This window comes from Lampetra planeri, chromosome 25 (assembly GCF_965212315.1).
Source record: "Lampetra planeri chromosome 25, kcLamPlan1.2.h2, whole genome shotgun sequence".
Lineage (NCBI taxonomy): Eukaryota > Metazoa > Chordata > Hyperoartia > Petromyzontiformes > Petromyzontidae > Lampetra > Lampetra planeri.
Window position 1 is genome coordinate 1 of NC_136131.1, and position 24,676 is coordinate 24,676.

Consider the following 24,676-nt stretch of genomic DNA (forward strand, 5'->3'; position numbering starts at 1 on the left):
CCCACCCACCCACCCACCCACCCACCCACCCACCCACCACCCCACTCCACCACCCCCCCACCCACTCACCCACTCCACTCACTCACCCTTACTCACCCACTCACTCACTCACTCACCCACCCACTCACTCACCCACTCACCCACCCACTCACGTCACCCACTCACGTCACCCACTCACTCACTCACTCACCCACTCACTCACTCACTCAACCCACCCACTCACTCACCCACTCACTCCACGCCACTCACTCGCTCCACTCACCCACTCACCCACTCACTCACTCACGTCACTCACTCACTTCACCACTCACTCACTCACTCACTCACCCACCCACTCACCCACTCATTCACTCCACCCACCCACCCACTCACTCACTCACTCACATCACTCACTCACTCACCCACCCACCCACTCACCCACCACTCACTCACTCACTCACATCACCCCACCCACTCACTCACTCACTCACTCACTCACCCACCCACCCACTAACCCACCCACCCACTAACCCACCCACCCACCACCACCCACCCACCCACCACCCACTCACTCACTCACTCACCCACGCCACTCACTCACTCACTCACTCACTCACTCACACACTCACTCACTCAATCACCCACCCACCCACTCAATCACCCACTCACTCACCTCACTCACCCACTCACTCACTCACCCACTCAATCAATCAATCAATCACGTATTCACCCACTCACTCACTCACTCACCCCACTCACCCACTCACCCACTCAATCAATCAATCACTTACTCACTCCACTCACTCACTCACCCACTCACCCACTCACTCACCCACCCACTCACTCACTCACTCACTCACCCACCCACTCACTCACTCACTCACCCACTCCACTCACTCACTCACTCACTCCACCCACTCACTCACTCACCCACCCACCCACTAACCCACCCACCCACTAACCCACCCACCCACCCACTCACCCACCCACCCACTCACTCACTTCTCACTCACTCACCCACCCACTCACTCACTCACTCACCCACCCACTCACTCACTCACCCACCCACTCACTCACCCACCCACTCTCTCACCCACCACCACCCACCCACCCACCCACCCACTCACCCACCCACCCACCCACTCACCCACGCCACCCACCCACTCACTCACCACACACACTCACTCACCTATTCAATCACTCACCTACTCGACTCACTCACTCACTCACGCCACTCACTCACCCACGCACCCACCCACTCACTCACTCACTCAACACACTCACCCACTCACTCAATCACCCACCCACCCACTCAATCACCCACTCACTCACCTCACTCACCCACTCACTCACTCACCCACCAATCAATCAATCAATCACGTATTCACCCACTCACTCACTCACTCACCCACTCACCCACTCACCCACTCACCCACTCAATCAATCAATCACTTACTCACCCACTCACTCACTCACCCACTCACCCACTCACTCACCCACGCACTCACATCACTCACCACCCACCACTCACTCACCCACCCACTCACTCACTCACTCCCTCCACACACTCACTCACCCTCCACCCACTCACCCACCCACTAACCCACCCACCCACTAACCCACCCACCCACCCACTCACCCACCCACCCACTCACTCACTTACTCACCCACCCACTCACTCACTCACCTCACACACTCACCCACTCACTCAATCACCCACCCACCCACTCAATCACCCACTCACTCACCTCACTCACCCACTCACTCACTCACCCACTCAAGTCAAACAATCAATCACGTATTCACCCACTCACTCACTCACTCACCCACTCACCCACTCAATCAATCAATCACTTACTCACCCACTCACTCACTCACCCACTCACCCACTCACTCACCCACCCACTCACCCACTCACTCACCCACCCACTCACCCACGTCACCCACCCACCCACTCACCCACCCACCCACCCACCCACTCACCCACCCACCCACTCACCCACCCACCCACCCACTCACCCACCCCACCCACCCACTCACCCACCCACCACTCACTCACTCACTCACACACTCACTCACGCACACACTCACCTCCACTCACCCACCCATTCACTCACCCACTCACTCACCCACCCACTCACCCACTCAATCACTCACCCCTCAATCACTCACCTATTCAATCACTCACCTACTCACTCACTCACTCACCCACTCACGTCACCCACTCACGCCACCCACTCACTCACTCACTCACTCACGTCACACCACCCACTCACTCACCCACCCACTCACTCACTCACTCACCCACCCACTCACTCACCCACGCCACTAACCCACCCACCCACTAACCCACCCACTAACCCACCCACCCACTCACCCACCCACCCACCCACTCACCCACCCACCCACCCACCCACTCACTCACTCACTCACTCACTCACCCACCCCACTCACTCACTCACTCACCCACCCACCCACCCACCCACTCACTTACCTCACTCACCCACTCACCATCTCACCACTCACCCCCTCAATCAATCAATCACTTATTCACCCACTCACTCACTCACCCACTCACCCCCTCAATCAATCAATCAATTACTCCACCCACTCACTCACTCACTCACCCACTCACCCACTCACTCACCCACTCACCTCACCCACTCACTCATCCACTCACTCACCCACTCACTCACCCACTCACTCACTCACTTACTCACCCACTCACTTACCACACCCACTCAATCACTCACCTACTCAATCACTCACCTACTCACTCACTCACCCACTCACTAACTCACTCACCCACCCACTCACTCACTCACTCACTCACACCCACTCACTCACTCACCCACTCACTCACCCACGCACTCACCCACTCACTCACCCACTCACACCCCTCAATCAATCAATCAATCACTTATTCACCCACTCACTTCACCACTCACCCACTCACCCCCTCAATCAATCAATCAATCACTTATTTATCCACTCACTCACTCACTCACTCACCCACCCACTCACTCACTCACCCACTCACTCACTCACCCACTCACTCACCCACTCACTCACTCACTCACTTACTCACCCACTCACTCACCCACTCAATCACTCACCTACTCAATCACTCACCTACTCACTCACTCACCCACTCACTAACTCACTCACCCACCCACTCACCCACTCCTTACCCACCCACCCACTCACCCACTCACTCACACCACTTAATCAATCAATCACTCACCCCACCCACTCACCCACCCACTCACTAACTCACACACCCACCCACTCACCCACTCACTCACCCACCCACCCACCCACCCACCCACCCACTCACCCAATCACCCACCCAGCTCACCCACCCACTCACTCACTCCACTTACTCACCCACTCACTCACTCACTCACCCACCCACTCACTCACTCACCCACTCACCCACCCACTCACTCACTCACCGACTCACTCACCCACTCACTCACTCACTCACCCACTCACGTCACTCACTCACTCACCCACCCACTCACTCACCCACTCACTCACCCCACTCACATCGCTCACTCACCCACTCACCCACTCACTCACTCACTCACTCACCCACTCACTCACTCACTCACCCACCCACTCACCCACTCATTCACCCACCCACTCACTCACTCACTCACTCACCCACTCACTCACTCACTCGACCCACGCCACTCACCCACCCACTCACTCACTCACCCACCCGACTCACTCACTCACTCACCCACCCACCCACCCACTAACCCACCCACCCACTAACCCACCCACCCACCCACTCACCCACCCACCCACCCACCCACTCACTCACTCACTCACTCACCCACCCACTCACTCACTCACTCACATACTCACCCACTCACTCAATCACCCACCCACCCACTCAATCACCCACTCACTCACCTCACTCACCCACTCACTCACTCACTCACCCACTCAATCAATCAATCAATCACGTATTCACCCACTCACTCTCACTCACTCACGTCACCCACTCACCCACTCACCCACTCAATCAATCAATCACTTACTCACCCACTCACCCACTCACCCACTCACACCACCCACCCACTCACTCACTCACATCACCCACTCACTCACCCACCCACTCACTCACTCACTCACCCACCCACTCACTCACTCACTCACCCACCCACCCACTAACCCACCCACCCACAAACCCACCCACCCCCCCACTAACCCACCCACCCACCCACTCACTCACCCACGCCACTCACTCACTCACTCACTCACTCCACCACTCACTCACTCACTCACTCACTCACGCCACCCACTCACTCACCCACCCACTCACTCACCCACCCACTAACCCACCCACCCACGTCACCAACCCACCCACTCACCCACCCACTCACTCACTCACTCACCCACCCACTCACTCACTCACTCACCCACCCACCCACTCACTTACCTCACTCACCCACTCACTCACACACTCACCCCCTCAATCAATCAATCACTTATTCACCCACTCACTCACTCACTCACACCACTCACCCCCTCAATCAATCAATCAATTACTCACCCACTCACTCACTCACTCACCCACTCACCCACTCACTCACCCACTCACCCACTCACCACACTCACCCACTCAATCAATCAATCAATCACTTATTCACCCACTCACTCACTCACTCACCCACTCACGCCACTCACCCACTCAATCAATCAATCAATTACTCACCCACTCACTCACTCACTCACCCACTCACCCACTCACTCACCCACTCACCCACCCACTCACTCATCCACTCACTCACTCCACCACTCACCCACTCACCCACTCACTCACTCACTTACTCACCCACTCACTCACCCACTCAATCACTCACCTACTCAATCACTCACCTACTCACTCACTCACCCACTCACTACTCACTCACCCACTCTCACTCACCCACTCACTCACCACTCACATCTCCCACTCACTCACCCACTGCACTCACTCACAGTCCTCACTCCACTCACTCCACTCAATCACTCACCTCCACTCAATCACTCACCTACTCAATCACTCACCACACCACTCCCACTCACTAACTCACTCACCTACCCACCCACTCACCCACTCACTCACCCACCCACCCACCCACACCACTCACCCACCCACTCACCCCACTCACCTCACCCACTCACTCACCCACTCACCCACTCACTCACTCACCCACTCACTCACCCACCCACCCACTCACCCACTCACCCACCCACTCACCCACCCACCCACTCACCCACCCACCCACTCACTCACTCACGCCACTCACCCACTCACTCACCCACTCACTCACCCACCCACCCACCCACTCACTCACCCACCCCACCCACCCCACTCACCCACTCACCCACCCACTCACCCACCCCACTCACCCACTTACTCACCCACTCACTCACTCACTCACCCACCCACTCACTCACTCACTCACCCACTCACTCACTCACCCACTCACCCACCCACTCACTCACCCACTCACTCACTCACCCACTCACTCCCTCACTCACACTCACCACTCACTCACGTCACTCACTCACTCACTCACCCACTCACTCACTCACTCACTCACCCACCCACTCACATCACCCACTCACTCGCTCACCTCACCCACTCACCCACTCACTCATCACTCACCCACTCACTCACTCACTCACCCACCCACTCACCCACTCATTCACCCACCCACCCACTCACTTACTCACTCACTCACTCACACCCACTCACTCACTCACTCACCCACCCACTCACTCACTCACCCACCCACCCACCCACTCACTCTCACTCACTCCACCCCTCCACTCACTCACCCACCCCACTCACTCACTCACCCACCCACCCACTAACCCACCCACTCCACTAACCCACCCACCCACCCACTCACCCACCCACCCACTCACTCACTCACTCACCTCCCCACCCACTCACACTATCACCCACTCACTCACTCACCCACCCACCCACTCAATCACCCACTCACTCACCTCACTCACCCACTCACTCACTCACTCACCCACTCAATCAATCAATCAATCACGTATTCACCCACTCACTCACCCACTCACCCACTCAATCAATCAATCAATCACTTACTCACCCACTCACTCACTCACCCACTCACCCACTCACTCACACCCACCCACTCACCCACCCACTCACCACCCACCCACCCACTCACCACCCACCCACCCACCCACTCACCCACCCACCCACCCACTCACTCACTCACTCACACACTCACTCACTCACACACTCACCCACTCACCCACCCATTCACTCACTCACTCACCCACTCACCCACTCAATCAATCAATCAATCACTTACTCACCCACTCACTCACTCACTCACTCCTCACCACTCACTCACCACTCACTCACCCACCCACTCACTCACCCACCCACTCACCCACCCACCCACTCACTCACTCACCCACCTCACTCACCCACTCACTCACCCACTCACTCACCCACTCACTCACTCACCCACTCACCCCACCCACCCACTCACCGACCAACCCACCCACCCACTCACTCACCCACCCACTCACCCACTCACCCACTCACCCACCCACCCACCCACTCACCCACCCACCCACTCACTCACTAACCCACGCACCCACTCACCCACTCAATCAATCACTCAATCAATCAATCACTCACTCACTCACCCACTCACTCACTCACCAACTCACCCACCCACTCACTCACCCACTCACCCACCCACCCACTCACTCACTCACCCACTCACTCACCACTCACTCACTCACCCACCCACCCACTAACCCACCCACCCACAAACCCACCCACCCCCCCACTAACCCACCCACCCACCCACTCACTCACCCACCCACTCACTCACTCACTCACCCACCCACTCACTCACTCACTCACTCACTCACCCACCCACTCACTCACCCACCCACCTCACTCACCCACCCACTAACCCACCCACCCACTCACCCACCCACCCACTCACCCACCCACTCACTCACTCACTCACCCACCCACCCACTCACTCACTCACTCACCCACCCACCCACTCACTTACCTCACTCACCCACTCACTCACCCACTCACCCCCCTCAATCAATCAATCACTTATTCACCCACTCACTCACTCACTCACCCACTCACCCCCTCAATCAATCAATCAATTACTCACCCACTCACTCACTCACTCACCCACCGCTCACCCACTCACTCACCCACTCACCCACTCACCCACTCACCCACTCAATCAATCAATCAATCACTTATTCACCCACTCACTCACTCACTCACTCACCCACTCACCCCACTCACCCACTCAATCAATCAATCAATTACTCACCCACTCACTCACTCACTCACCCACTCACTCACCCACTCACCCACCCACTCACTCATCCACTCACTCACCCACTCACTCACCCACTCACCCACTCACTCACTCACTTACTCACCCACTCACTCACCCACTCAATCACTCACCTACTCAATCACTCACCTACTCACTCACTCACCCACTCACTAACTCACTCACCCACTCACTCACTCACCCACTCACTCACCCACTCACTCACCCACTCACTCACCCACTCACTCACCCACTCACTCACCCACTCACTCACCCACTCAATCACTCACCTACTCAATCACTCACCTACTCACTCACTCACCCACTCACTAACTCACTCACCTACCCACCCACTCACCCACTCACTCACCCACCCACCCACCCACCCACTCACCCACCCACTCACCCACTCACTCACCCACTCACTCACCCACTCACCCACTCACTCACTCACCCACTCACTCACCCACCCACCCACTCACCCACTCACCCACCCCACTCACCCACCCACCCACTCACCCACCCACCCACTCACTCACTCACCCACTCACCCACTCACTCACCCACTCACTCACCCACCCACTCACTCACCCCACCCACCCACCCACCCACTCACTCACTCACCCACCCACCCACCCACTCACCCACTCACCCACCCACTCACCCACCCACTCACCCACTTACTCACCCACTCACTCACTCACTCACCCACCCACTCACTCACTCACTCACCCACTCACTCACTCACCCACTCACCCACCCACTCACTCACCCACTCACTCACTCACCCACTCACTCCCTCACTCACTCACCCACTCACTCACTCACTCACTCACTCACCCACCCACTCACTCACCCACTCACTCGCTCACTCACCCACTCACCCACTCACTCACTCACTCACCCACTCACTCACTCACTCACTCACCCACCCACTCACCCACTCATTCACCCACCCACCCACTCACTTACTCACTCACTCACTCACTCACCCACTCACTCACTCACCCACCCACTCACTCACTCACCCACCCACCCACCCACTCACTCACTCACTCACCCACCCACTCACTCACTCACCCACCCACTCACTCACTCACCCACCCACCCACTAACCCACCCACCCACTAACCCACCCACCCACCCACTCACCCACCCACCCACTCACTCACTCACTCACTCACTCACTCACCCACCCACTCACACTATCACCCACTCACTCACTCACCCACCCACCCACTCAATCACCCACTCACTCACCTCACTCACCCACTCACTCACTCACTCACCCACTCAATCAATCAATCAATCACGTATTCACCCACTCACTCACCCACTCACCCACTCAATCAATCAATCAATCACTTACTCACCCACTCACTCACTCACCCACTCACCCACTCACTCACCCACCCACTCACCCACCCACTCACCCACCCACCCACTCACCCACCCACCCACCCACCCACTCACCCACCCACCCACCCACTCACTCACTCACTCACACACTCACTCACTCACACACTCACCCACTCACCCACCCATTCACTCACTCACTCACCCACTCACCCACTCAATCAATCAATCAATCACTTACTCACCCACTCACTCACTCACTCACTCACCCACTCACCCACTCACTCACCCACCCACTCACTCACCCACCCACTCACCCACCCACCCACTCACTCACTCACCCACTCACTCACCCACTCACTCACCCACTCACTCACCCACTCACTCACTCACCCACTCACCCACCCACCCACCCACTCACCGACCAACCCACCCACCCACTCACTCACCCACCCACTCACCCACTCACCCACTCACCCACCCACTCACTCACCCACCCAATCAATCACTCACCCACTCACCCACCCACTCAACCACCCACCCACCCACTCACCCACCCACTTACCCACCCACTCACCCACTCACTCACCCACTCACTCACTCACTCACCCACCCACCCACCCACTCACCCACCCACTCACCCACTAACTCACCCACTCACTCACCCACTCACTCACCCACTCACCCACCCACTCACTTCTTCTGGGATGGATGGTGGTGGGAATCCGGTTTTAGGTAAGCATCCGTATGGGTGACTTTCCTGTAGACATGTCTCGGACCGCATCCGTGAATATAAAGCAGACTTGAAACATGGTAGGACAAACACCTCAGCCGTGGCAGATCACTGTTACAATTCAGTGGGCTCACATGATATTGACTTCTCCAAGACAGAGGTTCTCTGCAAGCCATCTAGCTACCATGAGAGATTCGTTCATGAGGCGATCCACATATACAAACACAGAGACAATTTCAACCGAGAAGATGGATTCTGGCTTAGCAATCATTGGAAGGACGTAATAAACCATTTCGGATCTTAACTGATTGTGTTCACGTTTACGGTGACTTTCAGACCGCGTTCCACTCACTGGCATTGTATTCTCTGCAGGGAATATATTATTTGCTCCGCTGCAAGTTTCCTACCACTACTCACCCATTGACATATTGCGTTGCTTCCTCTTAGTATCTTTCACACGACGGTCAATGGTACAGTGTATAATAACAAATAGTATAACATTTATATGCTTAATACAATGTACAAAGTAATATATAGTATCGTAATTGTATAGTCAATATACAGCAGTGTGATATACATTAGGGTGGGTAGAATAATACATAGTGCAATATTACAATGTATAAGGTGGTTTATAGCAATACAGTATATAATTTAATGTTGGGTTTGTCTATGGCAGTATATAGTACGGTGTAGACTCGTGTGATGTAAGAGAATAAAGTTTAGATGGAAGCATATTATATATTTTTTACGACGTAGAATTGTAATGTATTACTTACTGTTAGTAACTCAGCTTATTGTAGAGTATATTTAGTATACTGATGATACTATGTAGTTTATACTTTAGTTGTTTACGTGGTGGTTTTAGTTACTGCAGCTACATACTATTAACACTCCTTCCCTTTATTAATGCTACCCCTATCCCCTCCCTTTGATGCTGCTAATCCTGCATAATGCACGGGCATAAGTAGTACTATTCACATACCTGCATTTCCCATTTCCCCTCCCTTTGATGTTGCTAATCCTGCATAATGCACGGGCATAAGTAGTACTAATCACATACCTGCATTTCCCATATCCCTTCCCTTTGATGCTGCTAATCCTGCATAATGCACGGGCATGAGTAGTACTAATCACATACCTGCATTTCCCATAAATATGCTAAATGCCTCTTGATATGCATATTATTTTGTCAAGGCGCTCTTTTCCCCCCTTCCAACCCAGCTTATATATATGCTCCAAGTACTGTACGTGTGCTGTTTCATTCAGACGCTGTCGCCTCGACAGACCTGGTTTTCACCTGAGGACGGCTGCTTGCGTTGTGGCCGAAACGTCATGAGAATTGTTTTATTATGTTTTATTTTTATTATTTTATTACTTCCCTTCTACGTGACTTTACCGAAAGAACCAAGAAGAACAACAATAATAACTATTTCTACTTGTAACTTTGTAACAACAGGCGAAAGATAACAAGAGGCAAATGAAAACAGGCCAATTGAAACAGACGAATGATAACAGGCAAAAGATAACAGGCAAATGAAAACAGGCGAATGAGAACAGGCCAATGATAACAGGCGAATGATAACACTAATTATTCTTTCCACTTAGAACTTGATAACAATAATAATTATTTATACTTTTCACGTAATGACAATAATTTCTACTTAGAATGTGATTACAACAATAACTTTCTACTTTTAATGTGATAACAACAATAATTATTTCTACTTATAACATGACTAGCGGTAAGTACCCGGTGTTGCCCGGGCAAAAAAGGTAGACACACACATGTAGTTACACACACAAATCGACTGACACACACAAACATAGAGTTAAACACACATATCGACTCACACATACATAGACTGAACAACAACAACCGCAATTCGCCAGTAAGTGGCGGTGACGTCACCACAACGCTTGTGCCAGGCTATGTGCACCTTGAGGCCACGTAAAGTGTCGAACGCCCGCTGGCAGAAAGTCACGGGGCAGACCCAGATGGCACAGGTCGACTGACTGAGACGACTGGCTGATGCCCCAGCTGTGCCCCCTACTGTGGCAACTTGCTGTGCTTTAGCCACCCGGTGCTCCGCTCGTTGTTGTGAGCATCGCTCCTCCGCCCTCCGTTGTTGTTGTAGGGCGACTGCCTCCAACTCCCCAGTAGCGTTCTTGAGGAGCCTCCTCCACAGAGGCCGATCTTGACACGGCTGGTACCAGTAATCGGCAAGTCGACTCAGCTCCACGTCCTCCTGTTCCACATCAATCCATCTCTTCTCTAGCCCGTGCCGCGCCCTTTTAGCCCCCTCGATCCGGCCGAACAAAAGGTGGCTGGCCATGCGGGCTAGATGACTCAGGCAACGCAGCCTTGCCTGCTGGAGGAGCTCATCGATGGGACTTTGTCCACATCTTTCAAGGATTTGTGAGCTCCTCACACAATGCAACCTGGTTAAACCCAGGATGGATCGTAGGCAGGCCATCCTAAATGTTTCTAACCGGCGAAGATGTTCCATTAGGGGGGTCCAAGTTTCGCAAGCGTAGCGCAGGGAGGGAATGACCGTGGCCAAGAAGACCTGAAGTTTCATGCGGAGTGATAGACCAGGTAGCTTCCACACAGTGTTACGCAACCAATGAAAATATAATGTGGCTCGACTGATTCGGAGTGAGACCTCTGCTGTTAAACCAGAGCCGGTCATTAGCACACTGGAAAGGTATGGGAAACTCTCCACGTCTCCACAACTGCCCCATCACCAATAGGGAGTTGTGGAGGTGGAGTGTCCGATGGTACAAAATATCCAGGCAGGTGGTTAGTTTTGGTGGGGTTGATGGTAAGGCTCCACCTCTTGGCAGTAAGCTCCAGGTTCAGCAGCAGCACCTCGAACTCCTCCTCCGAGTGAGCAGCAATTAGCAGATCATCGGCATACATAACGTGGTTGAGCAATAGGGAGCCATCTCTTGAGCGCACCCGGGCATCGATCAGCCTCCCATTGTATCTGTAGCAGATGGTAATTCCTCCAAAGTACGTGGTAAAAATATATGTAAAACTAGCGGTAAGTAACCGGCGTTGCCCGGGCGAAAAAGACAGACACACACATCGACCTACACACACAGACATTGACCCACACACACAAAGACATCGACTTACACACACACACGGAATGACACAGACAGACATTGACTTTAGACACACACACATGGAGTTACACACACATATCGACTTACACACACACATCGACTTACACACACATATAGATAGGCTCACACACACATGGACGTACACACACACATATCGACACACACACACACATGGACCATCACACACATACACATTGCCGTACACACATAGATTCACACACAAACACACATCGACTCACACACGCACATAGAGCCACACAACAACAACCGCCATTCGCTACTAAGTGGCGGTGACGTCACCACGACATTTGTGCCAGGCTATGTGCACCTTGAGGCGACGTGAAGTGTAGAACGGCCGCTGGCAGGAGGTCACAGGGCAGACCCAGGTGCCACAAGTCGACTGAGATGACTGGCTGATGCACCACCTGTGCCCCCTACTGTGCCAACTTGCTGTGCTTTAGGCACCCGGCGCTCTGCTCGTTGTTGTGAGCGTCGCTCCTCCGCCCCCTGTTGTTGTTGGAGGGCAACTTCCTCCAACTGTGCAGTAGCGTCCTTCACGATCTTCCAGAGGCTGATCTTAAGACTGGTGGTACCAGTCATCGGCAAGTCCACTCAGCTCCACGTCCTCCTGTACGACATCACTCCATCTCTTCTCCAGCCCGTGCCGTGCCCGTTTAGCCCCCTCAATCCGGCCGAACAAAAGCTGTTTAGGCATGCGGTGACTGGGCATGCGGGCTACATGACCCAGCCAGTGCAGCCTTGCCTGCGGGAGGAGCTCACCGATGGGATTTGTGAGCTTCTCACACAATCAAGCGTGGTTAAACCCAGGATGGATCGTAGGCAGGCCAGCCTAAATGTTTCTAACCGGCGAAGATGTTCCATTAGGGGGGTCCACGTTTCGCAAGCGTAGAGAAGAGAGGGAATGATCATGGCCGAGAAGACCTGAAGCTTCGTGCGGAGTGCTAAGGTATGGGAAACTCTCCACTGTCTCCACAACTGCCCCATCACCAATTGGGAGTTGTGGGGATGGAGTGTCCGATGGTAGAAAATACCCAGGCAGGTGCTTAGTTTTGGTGGGGCTGATGGTAAGGCCCCACCTCTTGGTGGCAAGCTCCAGGTTCAGCAGCAGCACATCGAACTCCTCCTCCGAGTGAGCAGCAATTAGCAGATCATCGGCATACATAACGTGGTTGAGCAATAGGGAGCCATCCCTTGACCGCACCCGGACATCGATCAGCCTCCCATTGTATCTGTACCAGATGGAAATTCTCGCGGTACAGCCATTGAAGGCTTCACGAACTACGTGGTCCAAATATATGTAAGATAATGTGGGAGCCAGAGGATATCCCTGTTGCACCCCAAGATGTACAGGGAATGGCTCTGAGTCACGGCCACGTAGTTTGACGCGGGGCCGCTCACCATCATGAAGGTCCGTAAGGATGGTGAGCAGTGGGTGAGGGACTCGGAAAGCACGAAGAACAACCTTGAGGCCAGGCCTACTGATGGTATCATAGGCCTTGAGCAGGTCAATAAAGCACACACATGGACTAAGACGCACACATGGACCTACAGACATGCAAAGAAATGGACTTACACTGACTAACATGGAGGCATGCAAACACAGCGACTAACACACACGCACATGGACTGAGACACACACACATATCAACTCACACACACAAACATATCGACTTACACACACATATGGACTGACACACACATAGACATCCACTTGAGATACACACACATGAAGTTACACACACATATGGACATACACACATACAGCGACTCACACACATACATATGTAGGACTTGAAATATGGCGCGTCACGCGTTCTCTTGTGCTGTTGATATGCAAGAGAGTAGTGTACAGTGGGGGGGTATTTGAGGACGATGTTGTTGTTGTTGAGGCGTGAGGGAGACGCCCTTAAGAGGCGTGACAGGTGTTAAGGGTAACCGGGGATACAGGCCGGTGATTGGTTAAGAAGGTGAGTGCTTAATGACTGGCGTCGCTCAGGCGGGAATAACAAGGCCACGTGAGGCTGGGGGCCTGGGGGCGAGGGGTAAAGCGGCGGGTGAGATAATTAATAGGGACTGATTGGTGTGGATATAAAAGGATAGCGTAACGTAGAGACGGGAGTCTTGGAAGAAGCTGGAGTGATGGCGGCCAGTGATAGATAGAGCAGAGAGTACGGTAACGGTGATAGATAGAGCAGAGAGTACGGTAACAGTGATAGAGAGCAGAGAGTACGGTAACAGTGATAGAGAGAGAAGAGAGTAGGGTAGAGGAGAAGTGTACGGACCTTGGGAGAGACGGAGAGAGAGCGGAGCGGAATCGCGGAGCGAACGGGGAGACAGGGAGTGTCGTTAATGACGGACGGTGGAACGGAGCGAACGGGGAGACACGGAGCGGTGACGATGAGGAGGTGAACTCTAAGTGTGAATAAAGCGAATGGAAAGACAACCCGAGTACGAGTCCTACACATACATAGAGTGACACACACATTGACGTAAACATATGTACTTACACACACACACATATGGACTAAGACACACACACATGGACTTACACACACATAGATAGACTGACACACACACAGCCCTACACACATACACATATGGACTTTGACACACAGACATCTACTTGAGATACACAGACATGGATGAACACACACATATGGACTCACACACACGCATTGACTTACACACACACATCGAGTGACACACACATGTATAGACTTACACGTGGACTAACACACACACATATGGACTGACACACACATACACATCGACGTACACGCACACAGATCGACTGACACATACACAAATTGACTAACACACAGCGACTGATACGCACACAAATGGACTGACACGCACACTTGGACTGACACACACACATAAACGCTTTGACGTACACACACACACATGGGGTGTTGTCCGTTCGAAAAAGACAGACACCCACATGGAGTTAAAGACACGCATGGCTCTACACGCACACACATATGGACTCAAAGACACACACATGGACTCACACACACACACCGACGGGCACAGTAATCCCCGATGATGGCACAGCTATCAGTATCGTAGTACTGCGTATGAGTAAATAGCGTGACGTGAGCGATGGAAACAATAGAAATGCATTGAAGAAATAAGCAGAAATCACAGACTGGCAGTAGACCGTGGCAGCGTCATAAAAGCGCAGCAAAAAAGGGGAAAATTGAGCAACCGAAAAATGCAAAAAGAGTTTTGTGCACACAAACATAATTATTGTAACATGTCAACTTGTTTCATAATGGTAAACAATAAAGCTGAGTTGTTATATGCACAAAAACATTATTATAGTAAGATTTGGCAACTGATTAGTTTAATAATCGTAAAGAATGAACCAGAGTAGTTATGTGCACACAAAGATAATTATTGTAATATCTGGCGACGTATTTGTTTCATAATGGTAAGCAATGAAGGTGAGTTTTGATCTGCACACAAACATTATTATTGTAATGTTTGTCAACTAATGTGTTTAACAATAGTAAACAATGGACTTGAGTTGTTAGCGTAAGAAGCAACGAACTTTGCACTTACCATAGGCATGTTGAGGCCTTGTGCCATGCGTTGCCCCCGTCCTCGCCTACATTGGCGAGGCGGCAGAGTTGGCACGTTGCCATGCTAGGGGCTGGGCCGCTACCCCCCCACCAGGAATAATGGTATGTAAACAGGACCCTGCAGGGTGGGCTAGTAGGAACGAATAACCAAAGAATATAAACATAATGTATTATTACACTTGTTTAGCCAGGAAAGCCCCACTGAGTCAAAAGGTTTTTGTAGGGTCCTGCCAAGTGTTTGCAGTAGGGGGCGATGCTGCTACACCTAATCGGACCATACGAAGGGAGAGATTGAGGCCTAGTTCTAGGCTTTAGGCCTAGCTGTAGGCTTTAGGGCGCTGTGAGTTATTTTTTAATTTAAATGTTTTAATTATTTATGTAAAAGATTTAAATTTTAATGTTTCTATTTAAAAACATGAGGGAATGTAACATTGTTAAACATTTACTCCCTTTCACACACGCGGGGGTACGATACGAAGGGAGAGTTTCAGGCCTAGTTCTAGGCTTTAGGCCTAGCTGTAGGTTTTAGGCCGCCGTGAGTTAATTTTTAATTGAAATGTTTTAATTATGAGTGACTCATGCAGCCAGCTATGGCTGCAGGGTTTGGTGGTACATGTTGTTTATGTCGTTTATTGTGAAAATTCGGTCACAGTTCCTATGATCACTGTTACATTGCTTTTATGGCTTTAATTTGGTGATTTCGAAAAGTTTTTCGGTTTGGCCATGTTTGTTGTAGTACAGAGTTAGACTGATGGCCTTAATCTAAATTGTCTTGTGGTTGTTGTTTGACTTGCATCCCACTGGGATTTTGAACACAGCGTTGGTGTACGGTGCTTTTTCTGCAATATTTTGCTGTCTTTTCTTGTATTTTCTGTTTGCACATAGTCACATTAAGATGTTTTCTTGTTCATGTTTTTTGTTTGTTGCGGTTGCACCCGATTCAAGAGCCGAATGGCTCACAGGGCGATACCAAATAAATTAAAATGAAACTGAAGGGTGCGTTGTGTTAGTGTGAGGAGCATCCATACGGGATGCGAAGTAATAAAGTGACACAGGAGAAAAGCTAAAAGTGTCTCTGTGAATACACAATTACACAAGGAATGCAAATGAATGGGAGTTCCAGTTGAGGCTACCTTCCGATTACCCGTCATTATGGATTTGATACAGATTCTGTATTGAATGTGGAACTGAGTGGACTTGCCGAAGACTTGGTACCAACAGTATCAAGATTGGCCTCTATGGAGGAGGCTCGTGAAGGACGCTGCTACTGGTCAGTTGGCGGCAGTCGCCCTCCAACAACAACAACGGAGGGCAGAGGAGCGACGCTCACAACGAGCGGAGCGCCGGGCGGCAAAAATGCTGCAAGTTGGCACAGTAGGGGACACAGCTGGTGCATCTACCAGTCATCTCAGTCAGTCAACCCATGGCATCTGCTGGGTCTGTCCCGTTGACCTTCACGTGGCCTCAAAGTGCACCTGGCCTGGCACGGACGCCGTGGTGATGTCACCTCCACATCGCGGCGAATGGTGGCGAATGTTGTTGATACAGATTCTATACTTTCCGTAGTAGTTGTCTTAGGATCTCTAGTTGTAGTGCTGTTGTTGTGGCTGTAACACTCTACGCGTAGTATGTGTTGTTAATGGATGTAGTTGTAGCGTTCGTGTAGTAGCACTTGAGCTGTGGGTGACACTCGGGGAGGAGGGGCTGTGGGGGGAGGGGTTGTGAGGGGGAGGAGCTGTAGGAGGGATGGGAGAGGCTGTGGTGGGAGGGAGGAACTGTGGGGGGAGGGAAGAGAGGGGCGGTGGGGGAGGGGCTGTGGTGGGGGGGAAGGACTGTGGATGGAAGACTGTGGGGGGGGGGAGAGAGGGGCTGTGGTGGGAGAGACTGTGGAGGGAGGGAGAGACTGTGGAGGGAGGGAGGGACTGTGGAGGGAAGAGAGGGGCTGTGGCGGGAGGAGCTGTGAGGACGGGCAGGGGAGGGCCCAGGGCGGGCCCGGCGTCTGAGGGCCGCGCGGTCTCCATGGTGAGGCGCCGCGTCCTTCTTCCCGATCCTGCACTCTTCCCCATCCTGCTGCTGCTGCCGCTGCTGCTCGCTGGGCACTGGCACAGGCGGGACGCGGCCCGGGGCAGCGAGGGCCAAAAGGTAGCGACCCCTGCCCGTGTTTCCCTTCTCGCTGCTGCTCAAGTTGCTACTGCTATGACAGTGTTTGCTGCTGCTGCCTGCTGTCCCTTGTCGGTCCTGCTGCTCCAGCTTTGACTTCCCGCTCTTGCTTGCTGCTCCTGTCGCTGCTGTGCGTAGTGTACATGGTGCGGGACGCTCATTTACCAATTGCCATGGTCATCTCCACCCAACGTTGTTTGCACACCATTCGTTTCTCAATATCCATTCGTTATTCATAACAATACATTATTCATAAATAAAAACTCCAATCATGTCCACCCATCTTATATATTCGTTATCCATTGTTCACATCCACTAATCATATCCATCCATTCATATCCATAATCCACTCATCATTCGCATCATCTCCATACTTCACCCTTTGCTGTTAATTCTCCCATGCGCACAGGTGAGTGCTGCGAGGCGGCGCGAGTGAGTTCCTGTGGCAGGGAGAGCCCTGGGGGAGTCCGCCGAGCTGCGACATCTCTCCCTCAACAGGCGTCGTGCTGCCACAATAACTACACACGTGTCATTGTGTCACCTTCACAGTGAGCAGCCTGGTGAAGTAGAAACAAAAACCCCGCTTAGTCTGACACAGCGTTGGGCGACCTTCATACAGTACCAGCACTGGGTTGGCAAAGGGCCGTAAATTATTTGTTATGATAATAGCCCTTGTAACAATAATGAATGGGTACTAATCTATTGTTGCGCACGTGGCGTTTGAACAAGGCCATAGAGCTATTACACTCGCACTTTTAATGTTGTGAGCCATTCCACGGCAATCCGGGGTGATAGCCAAGTGGAGTCCGCTTGTTCCACCAGAGTATGCGTGTCGTCTTGGGCAGTCATCGGTGATATACGCCTCTTGGTTTTCCCCCCTCACCGCATTTTCCGTTTGGCAAGTCCTTGTTATCCCATACACCTTCTTCCATGGGTTGTTGGTACACGGCTGAGAGTGATCCCCGCTGTAATCAGGGGCAGCTGAGAGAAATGAGGGTTGTTATTTCGTGGGGGGTTCAGTCAGGTTGTTGTTTGGGACTCCACTGTTTGATGCAGGCTCTTTGCTGTCTCCCAGGGACCGGGATCGTTTTGACACAAGGTGCTCCATTCCGGACACTCAGCTACCATTGTTGTTGCATGTCAGGCGGTGTTTACTAGGAGCCTTGGAAGAGGAGTCGCCTTGAGGAGGGCTCCCTCGTGTGTGGTTCATGTTGTGTTGGACCTGTGGCTCCCAACCTGTGCCCTGCAAGGCCGTGGAAAGTGGTCGCAGAACTGTTGTGGATTCGCCATATGTAACACGCAGGATTTCCTGATCAATATTACTATTCACAATCGATTTTTGGAGTCAGATCGCATAAGTAAAATGTGTGTTGTCCACCCTCCATCCATTTTACAAAAATCAATTATGAATTGTATACCATATTTAATTTTGCCCACATAGCACAATATGATTTACTGCCCACTACGCAACTATTTAGATTTCATTTGAGCCAATAAAAAGCATGTTCATCGTTTTCATGGCTCTTAAACAACATTTAACAGTGCTTTTCTGGTGGCTTTATTGTTGAAAAGCATTATATTGGCGCATGGAGGTCCGCAAAAAACAAATTGAGGGTTGACAGTGGTACGCAAGCCCACGGAGATTGGGAACCACAGTTGTAGACCAAGCAATGTTGTATGCCCCTATGTCCAAGCTTTATCACAATGCTGTATCTCCAATCTGCTGCTAAATCCCCCACCTGCCCCCCACCTGCAGACCGCGATGCAGGGAGACAGGGTGCTGGACGAGGGGCTGCGGGCAGTGTTGGCAACGGTGCCTGGGCTGCCCCGGATCAGCGAGGGAGCCCAGCGCCTGGAGCAGGGTCTGGCGGGCGAGCTGAGCGAGCTGCAAGCCCAGCTCCAGGAGTCGGGCTTCCTGTCCGGCGCTGCCTCTCGCTCCGTCAGGTGCGGCACTCCGTGGAACGAAGCTCAAGCTGGCGCAGAGTCCGGTACTCATACAGGCAGGGCAGGGGGACCGCCTCGCAGCCGCCCTCCTGATCGATCATTGTCTCAAATTGACAGAAAAACATTGGGTTTGAGAGAAACCAAGATAAGAGCTGCCGTGGTGTAATGGTGAGCCATCAAGAGAGGAGAGAAGTTGTTCGTATTGCTGATGTTGCTGTAGAGAAACAGCTGTAATGTTATATTGAGGTGCTTGAGCCAGATGATTGCGTCAGGAATAGCAGAGTGCCGAATCATCGCTGTGTTGATGCTCCTTGCTTCATGGTCGGTGCCATGGTGGAGAGATGTTAACTACCTCGCCTGGTATACAGGAGGTTGTGGGTTTGATCCCGACCCTGACGCCTGTATTTTTGGAGTTTGCATGTTCTCCCATGGTCGTGTGGATTTGTCTCCAAGTCCTATGGGTTTTCACTCCACATTTATAAACATGTGATTAGAGTATTTTGCTGATATACATTTCCACATGATAAGCCACTTCGTTGAGCTATCATTTGTGGTCAGGTCGTTTCCGAAAATGAGCTATATAGCTCAGTGGGCCTTACCTGGTTAAATACAAAATAGATTATTTTAGTTTCATATGCGTGAATTGGGCATTGAGTCATTATATTTTCCATGGTCCGTTCTGGATGGTGACCACAGCCAGATACAGGTGAGTTTTGACATTTTATATTTGTGCATCAAGTATCCACATTTCCTATTGAGGGCACTGCTCCATGATAATTTAAGCATGGAAATAGTGACCTTTGTAAAAATATATAACAATATTTATATAAACTAGGTAATGCAACAAATTTAAATCCAGATGTGGTTTCAATACAGTGTTTTTGGTCTTTCACAAGATTCACATTAACATAAATGGAGGAATTATGAACCATGTCAAATTTGCTTATGGCACAGTCACTCGAACAACCAACAACAACAAAATTACAGGAAGTAATTGAACACCTCAGCAATGAAGGCTGGAAAGGTGGCCAAAACATAAATATGAGACAAACGAAAGTTGGGTGAAACAAGTTCGTAGGAGGGAACCAAGTCCACTCTTGCAGATGCACATTTGTAAATTGCTAACATTCTCACAAACATCTTGATGGATATTTGTTGAATAAGGTAGGGATAGGCAATGTAGTGTGTATAATGAGTGGAGACACTTCCATATTTACCTCATTGAGAAGCCCCGTTCCATTTTAGAAACTGATACCAAGAATGCTTAGCGGCACTTCCCCCCAAAAACATCGAGGTCATGGAAGTTAAATGCAAATCCACTGAGAATATGTAAACAACAAATAACCAATTTTTAGATGGCTTCCAGATGTTATTGTTTATATTGTGTATGAGTCTTTAGTCTACAAATGATTTCACTGTACTTTATCAACGTTGTCAAGACACGGCATTGTGGTGAAACGTGCCTTGTGCCGTCGTGCAGCTCTGTGAGCGTGCCCAAAGACGCGTCGTACTTCCGTCGTGAACGTGAGCTGCGGCTAGCACAGGCCTTGCAAGTGAGTGCGTCTGGGTCCATTCACAATGTTTATACGCAGCAACACGTGCACTCATTGCCAGCCATTCATTCACTCTCGTCCTGTGCCTCCCGTACACGGTGTTGTCTACTCACCCCCTCGTGTGCCATGTTTGCTCACAGCACTTTTCCCAACAGAACAATCTGTTAAGGTAATACGGGGGACCTTTGTCTTCGTCTTTTTTTTTGCTTATACACATTCACAAATGTGTGCTTATTGGTGGTCAGACGTTTGTTCACACCTGTACAACTATATGAGTTGATACCTGTGTGCGCGTGTTCACACCTGTGCCACTATGAGTTAACACCTGTGTGCATGTGTTCACACCTATGTGGCTATGAGTTCACACCTGTGTGCGTGTGTACAAACCTCTGTGGCTATGTGAATTCACACCTGTGTGCGTGTGTTCACACCTGTGCCACTGAGTTAACACCTGGGTGCGTGTGTTCACACCTTTGTGGCTATGTGAGTTCACACCTGTGTGCGTGTGTTCATACCTATGTGGCTATGAGTTCACACCTGTGTGCGTGTGTTCACACCTCTGTGGCTATGTGAGTTCACACCTGTGTGCATGTGTTCACACCTCTGTGGCTATGTGAGTTCACACCTGTGTGCGCGTGTTCACACCTCTGTGGCTATGTGAGTTCACACCTGTGTGCGCATGTTCACACCTGTGCAGCTATGTGAGTTCACACCTGTGTGCGCGCGCTCACATGTGTGTGCGCGTGTAGGTGAGTGGCGCGCTCCCCGTGCAGGTACATGCCGACGCGATCCTCGCTGAGTTGAACACGTGCCTGGCACGCGAGCACACGCCCAGCAGCCTGCCGCTACTGCTGCACCAGGTGCGTGGGAGGGGGTTAGAGCCACCCGGGAATTTGTGTATCCCACAGGGCCAATTACAGGGCAGCCCTCGGTGCTTGGTATAAATTATGGCTCTTGAGCACTTACGGTGGCAATGCTTGTGTTCTGTAATCCAGTGCTGTGGAGGCAGCGAGGGTTGGTGGACTGATAAGCCGGCGCCACCAATGATCTTGTCGCAGCGTATGACTCTTCCCCATTCTGGCGACGCTTCTCAACGCTAAAATTCACTTTGAAAAAATACAGTGCACTGTCTTTTCGGAATTGAAATCTCGATGTTTTTAATTTCTATAATCATATATCAACTAGGTCGTGTTTATAAACATCTTGGGTAGCAGTCTGCTGAAACAGCAAGGACACGATTAAATAATCACATACGAGTGCTTCTGTTAATTGCTCTGTAACCGAACACTGGCATACGTAAGTTGGTTTGTGAATTGTTATTACTTATGGGACGTGCATCAATCACCTGCACACATAAGCATATGGACACGCACGCATGCACGTACTCGGGATCGCGCATACACAAAGACGGTTTCCGATGTTTGAGCAATCTTGAACGCATCGACGGAAGAAAAAACGAGAATGGAAGTCGTCAGAAGGAGATGGAAGAAGCAGGTTGGATGAATTCTACGCTGGGCATGGTTTGAGGATTAAGGACGTTATAGAAGGAAGGACGGAAGGGGATAAGAACGAGGGGAAGGACAAGGATCGGGATGCTGGAGGAGCTGAAGGAAGAAGTTCTTTGTGAAATGAAGACGGCAGAGAACAGAATGATGGAGAAACTGTAAACATTTTCTTATTTTGCCTTGGTAAGGCACTGAGCTATATTGATTTTTTTTCACAAGTGACCTGGCCACAAATAATAGCTCAACAAAGTGGCTTATTACGGGGAAATTTATATCAGCTAAATACTATAAATGCATGTTTCTAAATGTGGAGGGAAAAGAACGGAGGATCCAGAGAAAAATCCACGCCACAAATGCAAAGCACCAGAGACAATTATTGTTAGACTCTTTCTTTTGCGCCGGTGAAGTGTAACTTCTGCGTCGTTGTGCCGTGCGATCCACTGCAGTTCTTCGTGGACCGGATGCGTCAGTTGGCGCGGCTGAAGCACGTGCTTATACTGCGTTGGGAGCGCTTCTGTTGTCATGTGCCGCAGATGCAGCACCACTACGCCGTGTACCAGGTGAGCACTACGATTGGCTCCGGCCCCCCTCCCCGCGACAGGGGAGGCGCGTCCCAGCGGCTGCGCATGCCTCAGTGTGCACGCGCAGCTGTTCTCTCTCTCCATCCCTCGACAACGCTTGAACTCCTCTTGAACTCCTCTCGACCATCATGGTTTTGCAGATAACAGAATGGAGTGACGACACAGGAAGCAGGTAAATTGATCCGATTATCCAAGTTACACGGTGACCATATTCATTACCATCCATCATCATCGTCACAGAATATGGAATTGCCATCATTGCCCCGAGATTACTGAATGAGATCATTATTGATGAATATTTAGTTTTATTTTTGAGTATTCACATACTTTGTCTTTGTCTCCTGTGATATTTGTCGTGTGTATAATGGCCGCGATGTTATTCATAATTCATTTTGAATGTTATTGCCATTAGCGTTCGTAACATGCGGCGTCTTGAATTTGTTATGCAGACGCTGTATGAATCCAACACACTCGGCGACTGCCTGAAAGGAAAACATATATATATAACTGGCAACGTTCCGGACAATTGCCCTTCTTCGTGTACTATGAAGAAGGGCCATTGCCAGAAATGTTGGCAATGGTAATTTTTTTGTTTAAAATCACACACACGTCGTGTTATTGATGAGTGCGCTGAATTGTTTTGTTAGCTCTGGTTGTTGTGCACCACTGCGCACGCAGCAGCAGCAACAGCAGAAGCAGCATCGCCAAACCATTTGTCTAAACCGGGGACCGCGTCGTGCGTCACGCCCATGTGCGTCCCATCCCAC

At 51.3% G+C, this 24,676-nt stretch overlaps 1 protein-coding gene across 3 annotated transcripts in view; it reads left to right on the forward strand.

Annotated features, from left to right (window-relative positions):
- Positions 1–18,153: 18,153 nt before the first annotated feature.
- The window catches only part of LOC144727193 (uncharacterized), a 122,822-nt gene continuing 116,299 nt past the window's right edge, over positions 18,154–24,676 (forward strand). For 2 of the 3 annotated variants that reach the window (XM_078605843.1, XM_078605844.1), the window contains exons 1-5: positions 18,154–18,308; positions 20,083–20,270; positions 21,751–21,823; positions 22,573–22,683; positions 23,775–23,888. In XM_078605843.1, the coding sequence (XP_078461969.1) occupies positions 18,186–18,308; positions 20,083–20,270; positions 21,751–21,823; positions 22,573–22,683; positions 23,775–23,888 (609 nt within the window). In that variant the 5' untranslated portion in view covers positions 18,154–18,185. Of the gene's footprint in view, positions 18,309–18,735; positions 18,875–20,082; positions 20,271–21,750; positions 21,824–22,572; positions 22,684–23,774; positions 23,889–24,676 lie in introns of all 3 variants that reach the window. The other variant, XM_078605845.1, reaches the window with a different exon arrangement.